Source organism: Quercus robur, chromosome 9 (genome assembly GCF_932294415.1).
Source record: "Quercus robur chromosome 9, dhQueRobu3.1, whole genome shotgun sequence".
Lineage (NCBI taxonomy): Eukaryota > Viridiplantae > Streptophyta > Magnoliopsida > Fagales > Fagaceae > Quercus > Quercus robur.
This window is the reverse complement of record NC_065542.1, coordinates 32883308-32891114: the sequence shown is the minus strand read 5'-3', so window position 1 is coordinate 32891114 and position 7807 is coordinate 32883308. Positions and strand designations below refer to the sequence as shown.

The 7807-nt window shown below is 32.4% G+C and overlaps 1 protein-coding gene across 1 annotated transcript; it reads left to right on the top strand.

Annotated features, from left to right (window-relative positions):
- The first annotated feature begins 667 nt into the window (after nucleotides 1-667).
- On the top strand, nucleotides 668-5779 carry LOC126701278 (amino acid permease 3). Its single transcript, XM_050399406.1, has 7 exons — nucleotides 668-828; nucleotides 3351-3468; nucleotides 3697-3930; nucleotides 4047-4140; nucleotides 4248-4462; nucleotides 4596-4735; nucleotides 4838-5779. The coding sequence occupies exons 1-7, from the start codon at nucleotides 820-822 to the stop codon at nucleotides 5489-5491; spliced, it is 1464 nt and encodes a 487-aa protein (XP_050255363.1). The 5' UTR covers nucleotides 668-819; the 3' UTR covers nucleotides 5492-5779.
- The last annotated feature ends 2028 nt before the right edge of the window (nucleotides 5780-7807 follow it).

Sequence of the window (7807 nt, the reverse complement as noted above, 5' to 3'; positions counted from 1 at the left end):
GTGCCGTTATATCTTTCATAAGTGCCATTGGCTAATAACCTTTCTTCCCTCAGTTATTGGGAACAAAAAAAGAAAAAAAAAAGAGAATAAGATTCCACTTGTCCACCTACAGTGGCTATAATTTCTGCGAATAGTGATGGAAAGCAAAGGAATAGTTAATTAGTACTAAACCCTCCCCGAAAGGAAAAAAAAAAAAAAAGTCTATATATATATATATATATATATGTGTGTAAATTAATACCGTCATACAAAAAGAAACATTTGACTGTTTTTTATTTTATATTTTTAATTTCCTCATAATGGCTAGCTTTATATATATATATTTTGTGTCCGTTTGACATGATTAATTTTGTTAATTTATTTTATTATTTAACTTATTTTTGTTACTATTTATATATTTCATTGCATTTTTTAGTACTATTAATGAGTCTTACTGTACTATTTCAACTAATTTTTATTTTTATTTACAATACTTTTAATAAAAAATTTCAATTTCAACAAAATAAGCGAATTCTAAATAGACCCTTTATATGCTAATAGGATTAAATAATGAAGGAACCGTATTCTCTATCAGTAAGGATGGATGAGAAGCTACACACGTGATACTATTGACATATTCAGAAGTGAGGTTTTTAAAGTGATAGATTTTTGTATGATTTTTGTCCATGTGAGTCCTACGTTCAACTATATATAAAGGACTCGGTTTAATTCAAGAGAAGCACAGCTGAATAACCTTCTGTCTATTCTCTCTATAAGAGAAGTTCTTGCAGGTTTCATTCATTTGATTAAGGAAAGAAGCATAGGGAAAGAAGGGTGAAAATGAAGAAGGTAATAAAAGAACCTCGATCTATTTCTTAATTACTTTTTGTATATTGTTGGCATGTGATTGCATTTTAAGTGTCCTTATAATTGTGTGAAATTTTTTTGTAATTATCAATTCAAACTTAATTTAGCGGTATAACCCTACTTTTCTTTTCTTTTTCTTTTTTTAATTTTTTTTAGGATAAATCCCTAGTTAGTTTATCCGACAAATAGAAAATTACTAAAAATGGAAACTCCTTGCCCACATCTATAGTAACTTTTATCCGAGGCTTACCATTGGTTGATTTAAATACGCTTTAGCTTCAATTAGACTCTGAAAAACAAGTTTATACAAATAGGGTTTGGTCTAATTAGCAAAGGGTCTATGATATGTTAAAACATAAAGATTTGAATGCCTAGAGAAGATAACTTCATTATTCTATTGTGAAGGAGCAAAAAAAAAAAGATATTCATTGAAAGCATAAAGTAAAACATCTTCCCAACCCTCAGATCAGGAAAAAAAAAAAAAAGAACAAGTTTAGATCATACGTACTACAAAGCCAAGTACGGGAAAGATGGAAAGATGGTTAAGGAATCTCACTTTAAAGTTTAAACGCAACGTTCTCTATTTGTATTCCACTGAATATAATAGCTCATGCATTTCTAGTATGCGAAAGAAGCTAAAGGTCAAGAAAAATAGGGAATTATTATTAAGGGCAAGACTTAGGTACATACTTAGGTGCTGTTTCTTAGGTTTTCTTTTTAAAATTCTGTTATGTGGATATTTTCTTATGGGATGAAAATGTATTTTTTAAGTAAGTAGCCATATGACTAAATCTTAAGAGGGGAAGTTAAGAAACAACACCTAAGATATTGTACTTAAGTTTTGTTCTATTATTAATTGAAAAAACTTTAGGTGGTGTGTTCTTGTAACAAACAAAAACTCTAACTTAATTAAACCTAGATCCCTTTTTTTTTTCTCCTTCTAAATAACCTAGAGCGATGCTTCTTTTTTTTTTTTTTTTCTTTGAGAAGATAAATAGCTACTAGCTTTGTTTTTTAAGAACCCCAAGAATGTTGTGGTTACATAAAAAAGTTAAAATTGAATTACAAAATTTGTAAGGGTTTGCTTAACAAGCATCGGCTTCATGGCAAACTTTTTAGCCTCCACAAATTTAATTTGTTACACTCATGCAAAAAAAAAAAAAAAAATGGTTACTTTTGATTAAATTTATACAAAGTACTAAATTACTTTTCCTCACTTTTTGGTTGGTCCAACCATAAAAGAAAAAGTTGAATGATTAGGAATAGGAAATTGGAATTTGAAAACTACAACTCTTTTTTACAATATAAGGCTCACTTATTATCTGGCTAAATACAACAAATAAAGGGATCCCAAAGGAGTGCTTTGTTTGATCCCCGTTCTTGTCTTTTTTTTTTTTTTTTTTTTTTTTTTTTTTTAAATAATAATAATAATAAAGTGCATTGACTTATGTCAGTATTTGGTCAAAGAATTCAGTAAAGCCAAAAAAAAAAAAAAAAGTGAATCTTTTTACAAGTTCTAAGTTCTAACTACTTGCGGTGATAATAAGGATCAGTACTTGTATATTACTATTCAAAGCCAAAGTAGTGCTTAGTTGGGGGGGGGGGGGGGGGGGGGGCAGTTATGATTTATGAAAGGGTATACAAAATGATAAAAGAAATTAGGTGAGTTTGGGGTTTATATACGTATGTAAAGAATCATAAATTAGAGCTCCCATTACAAAATTCAAAAATATAAATAAAAAATTAATAGTTTCAAAACTAAATACAAATTTTTTGTCCCATTTTTTTATGTAAAATATATATATAAAAATTAAATACAAATTTTCTATCTTACTTTTTGTATTTTCCTCAGTCCACCAGTAAAAATAAAGAAAAGAAAAAAAAGAATTGAACCCGGTTTGAGTCAAGGTGGTGCGTGTCAAGTAACACGGAAAAAATACGTTGGTCGTTGACAACTTGACATGAGCGCACTCGTGGAGTCTTTTACACCACGTGGTGGTCTGCGCTATTTTCCTAGTTCTTGCCTCTCATAAATAGTAACACACACTTCTAGGTTCTAGCTTATATAAATACCCCACTGCCATAGCTCTCGATCCACACCAAATTGAATTCAGTGTAAGAGAATAGTCTCTCTGAGACATACATACTCAACTCTCTCTCTCTCTCTCTCTCTCTCTCTGTGAATTTTGTAGCACACCCCAGCCGAAGCCCCTTAAGTCTGAATCACTTTGGGGTGTTGGGAGGGGTGTCAATTTCAGTGTCAGTATTTTGTAGCAGCTGAGAGTTAAACGTACCCAAAAAAAAAAAAAAAAAAAAAAGACTCATCCCTCTCTCTCTCTCTTTCTTTGAATTTGTTGTGCTCTTCTTTTAACTTGGTTTTTACATATTATTAAGTGCTCCTCAAACTTTAGGGGCACTTAAGAAAAAGACGTTAAGGGGCTTCTTTTGTAACTCATACAAAAAGACTTGATTTGTTTTGTTGCTCCCTTTTCATAACAAAAAAGATGGTTGATAACACTGCCACAAAGAATCAGCTTCCTCATCATCAAGTTTTCGACATAGATGTTATCCCACACAGCGGCTCCAAGTGCTACGACGATGATGGCCGCCTCAAGAGAACTGGTAAAATCCCATATCATATAACTCTTTCTTAAAGTTTTCTTATTGCCCATTTGGTAAAGCAGTTCGAAACCGCACTTTTTAAGCTCATTTTGTCTAGATACAACCTCCTAATATTTTTCAAAACAACAATTAAAGAAGTGTTTTTCATAAATATATGCTAACTAAAAGTAGTTTGGTGCTTAACGTGTTTGATAGTACTTATTATATATGTTTTTGTTTTTGAACCAGGGACGGTTTGGACAGCAAGTGCTCACATAATTACAGCTGTGATTGGATCCGGGGTTTTGTCCTTGGCTTGGGCCACTGCTCAGCTAGGATGGGTGGCCGGTCCTACTGTGATGTTCTTGTTCTCTTTTGTGACATACTATACTTCCACACTCCTCTCTGCTTGTTATCGTACAGGGGACCCGGTCAATGGCAAAAGAAACTATACTTATATGCACGCAGTTCGATCCAACCTTGGTATATAATTTTTACCATGTTTTGATTTTCCACTCAAATTATATAATAAAAAAAGTGGTTACTTTTATTTTATTTTATTAAAGTTCTAATTTTTATCTATGTTTTTTGACTTTTAGGTGGATCAAAGGTCAAAATATGTGGGCTAGTCCAGTACCTAAACCTCTTTGGTGTTGCCATTGGCTACACAATAGCATCTTCTATAAGCATGATGTAAGTTTATTTTTTATAAAATTATTATACATAGCTACGTAGCTAGGATTTTGGTTTGTTAATTGTTATTTGGAGACTAATGGGTCATTTGGTTTTTGATTAAACAGGGCAATCAAAAGGTCTAATTGCTTCCACAGCAGTGATGACAAAGATCCATGCCATGTCAATAGCAACCCATATATGATTGCATTTGGCATTATTCAAATCATATTCTCTCAAATACCTGACTTTGATCAGCTATGGTGGCTCTCCATTGTCGCCGCTGTGATGTCCTTCACTTACTCAACAATTGGTCTAGCCCTTGGCATCGCCAAAGTAGCAGGTCAGTATTATGTCTACTTTTTGGTCATTTTTCTGAATTAATCTTACCTTAATTTTGAGAATTAAGTTAAAAAAAAAAAAAAAAAAAAAAAAGAGACTTGGATTCTAATATTTTTTGCTTGATCAATTACCAGAAAATGGAAAGATCAGCGGAAGTATGACTGGAATAAGTATTGGCGCTGTGACTCAAACCCAAAAAATATGGAGAAGCTTCCAAGCTCTTGGGGACATAGCTTTTGCATACTCTTACTCCCTTATCCTTATTGAAATTCAGGTATATATATAAATATCTATTTCCCAAATTTAACTTCTTCTTTTTTTCTTTTTTCTTTTTCTGCTCTTTCCAAATTGAACTAACTAATATAGTATAAAACAGGACACAGTTAAATCACCACCAGCAGAGTCCAAAACAATGAAGAAGGCAACTCTAGTCAGTGTTGGAGTCACAACCCTTTTCTACATGCTTTGTGGTTGCATGGGTTATGCTGCTTTTGGAGACACTTCCCCTGGAAACCTTCTTACTGGTTTTGGCTTCTATAATCCATTTTGGCTACTTGACATAGCAAATGCTGCCATAGTAATCCACCTTGTTGGTGCATACCAAGTTTATTGCCAACCCCTTTTCGCCTTCATTGAGAAAGAAGCAGCAAACAGATATCCAGATAGTGATTTCATCACCAAAGATATCAAAATCCCAATCCCCGGCTATGGCCACTACAAACTTAACCGCTTCAGATTGGTATGGAGGTCAATTTTTGTGGTTGCAACCACTGTGATATCAATGCTTCTACCCTTCTTTAATGACGTGGTTGGACTTCTTGGAGCTTTGGGATTTTGGCCTCTCACAGTCTACTTCCCTGTGGAGATGTACATAGCGCAAAAGAAGATACCAAAGTGGAGCACAAGATGGCTTTGCCTTCAAATTCTTAGTGTTGCTTGCCTTATCATTACCATAGCTGCAGCTGCTGGATCAATTGCTGGAGTTGTTATTGATCTCAAGTCCTATAAGCCCTTCGCAACCAGCTATTAGGTTGAAGTTCAATGCTAGCTACCAACCATTGACCAAAAATTCTAAACAAAGGAAAAGAATTGGTCTTTAGGATTTCAATTCCTCTTCATGTTCATGTTCATGTTCATGTTCATAACAAGCTTATTTAATGAGTGAAGTTAATTTTCATGGTTGTTGCTCAATAGACTTCTGTTAGTTTTTACTATTTTTCATCAAGAAAGGAAAGGGCAAGGATCTTGGATGTATTTATGTGGAATGATAGCACTAATTTCTATCGCAATACTGAATATATGACTCTATTTTCGACCACGAGATGAAGAACTTAAACAAACTTGGGTTCTAATCCATCACTCCCACTTATTGTAAGAATATATAGATATATATATATATATATATTTATTTATATATAAAGATAATTACTTAGTTCTTATCACGAAGTGAATCACCAACAATTTACAAAGCAAAGAAAGTCTAAACCGTTCATATATGTAGATTGCTTCCATGAAACGAATGGTCCAGTTCCTTTCATTACAATGAGTGTAGGTAGCAAGATTATAATGAATATGATGCTTCCAGCTACTAATATTACAGTTACTTCCAATAACATAAGAGGCTGTGAGTGCTTTGAGCGTGTAGAACTCCAGAATTATCCATAGAATATTTATCCCATCTTGTGGGCTGTGAGTGTTTTGAGCGTGTATGAGCTTTTGGGTTATTTGATGGCATCTCTGTTTCATTGGGACATATGCATCTCTTGTATATGCCCTTTTAGGAGAGCTCAGTACCTATTGTTATAATTTATTATTTTGTTTGACATGCTTGCGTGCAACAACTTAACGAACCTCTAAAATGTAAAACGCATCTCTATATAAAATGATGTTGCAGGCAACATGTTACATTTAACGATCTCGTGTCTTTTGGGGAAAATTATGGAATACTTTGAGAGTACCATAAATGCATAATTCTTCATCTCACATAAATTTTGGGTTCTATCATGAATTTAACTGGTGGAACCTACAATTACATGAGAGGAGGGAGTATGTATTTATGGTATTGCAAGAGTATTCTATAATTACCCGTCCTTAGGGCATTCGTTAATATGCTATTTTAGAAAAGTTTTGATACCACTTTCATGATAATGAAAAATACCTAAGGTACGTTTGGTATGCTGTAATAGTTCATGTAATAGAATAGTTATTCATGTGTAATAACAATTCAGTCATTTGGTTGCATCTTTATTATATGGATTAGTTACATTGGAATGACTATTCTTTAAACTGAAGAATAGTTATTCCTCTTTAAAATGGATGTAATAGCTATTCCTTAATATATATAATAGGTTTTAAAATTAATATATTTTCAAAAATATAAAATTTCCTTATACATTATCTTTTAGAAGCTTTTCATATATAACAATCAAACTTATGAATAATAATAGTTATTTCATTACAATGTTTTCTATTTCCAGTAATAAAGATTACTATTCCTAATGTAATCTACATTCAGTGTACCATATAGGGTACGTTTGGTTTACTGAAATATACATTATAATGTAATAGTTATTCTCATAGTTTAATTATTCAATAATTTGATTATATTTTTATTACAGGGAATAAACATTCTTTATGAATGGCTATTCTTTAAAATGAGGAATAACTATTCATCTCTAAATAGGTTGTAATTGTTATTCCTTAGTAGGTGTATTAATTTTTAAAATTAATATATTTCTAAATAAACACACTTTCCATATGCATATAACAATTATGAAAATAAAAAATTATAAAAAATAATTAATCTCTCTTTCAAATTTAAAAAATATTATTTTTTAGGAAATATAATTACATGAGTAAAATCTTTCCTAAAATATATCTTAAGTTTGATTTAAAATTTTTTTCATTCCCTTGTCTTTAGGGTTTTATTTTTGTGTTGTCATCAAACAAATGAACAATAATAAGTATTACATTACAACATCTTATATTCCTTATAATATCTGATGAACTCTGGGATATCAGTGGACTGAAAATGCCGGGCCTTGCTAAACTTGCGATTGAATCCTGAGAAAACAAGTAAAAACTCAGAGGAGACCGGTGGTAGCCGGCCAAGAACCCTCCGATGGTGAAGTTAGTCTCTGACTGAAGAAATGTAAACTTAGTTTCTCAAGAACAGAATGCCTTACTCTTTCATTGACGTGTGCTTATATAGTATACGGGAAGCGGTTACTTGTTTAGTAACCGCTCCTACAGTTGGGGAATCCAACAAGCTCGGAAATTAACTTCCGTAACTGATGTAGAAGTTCGTATTTCACAACGGTTGGGCTTGGCTGGCGACGGTTCGTTC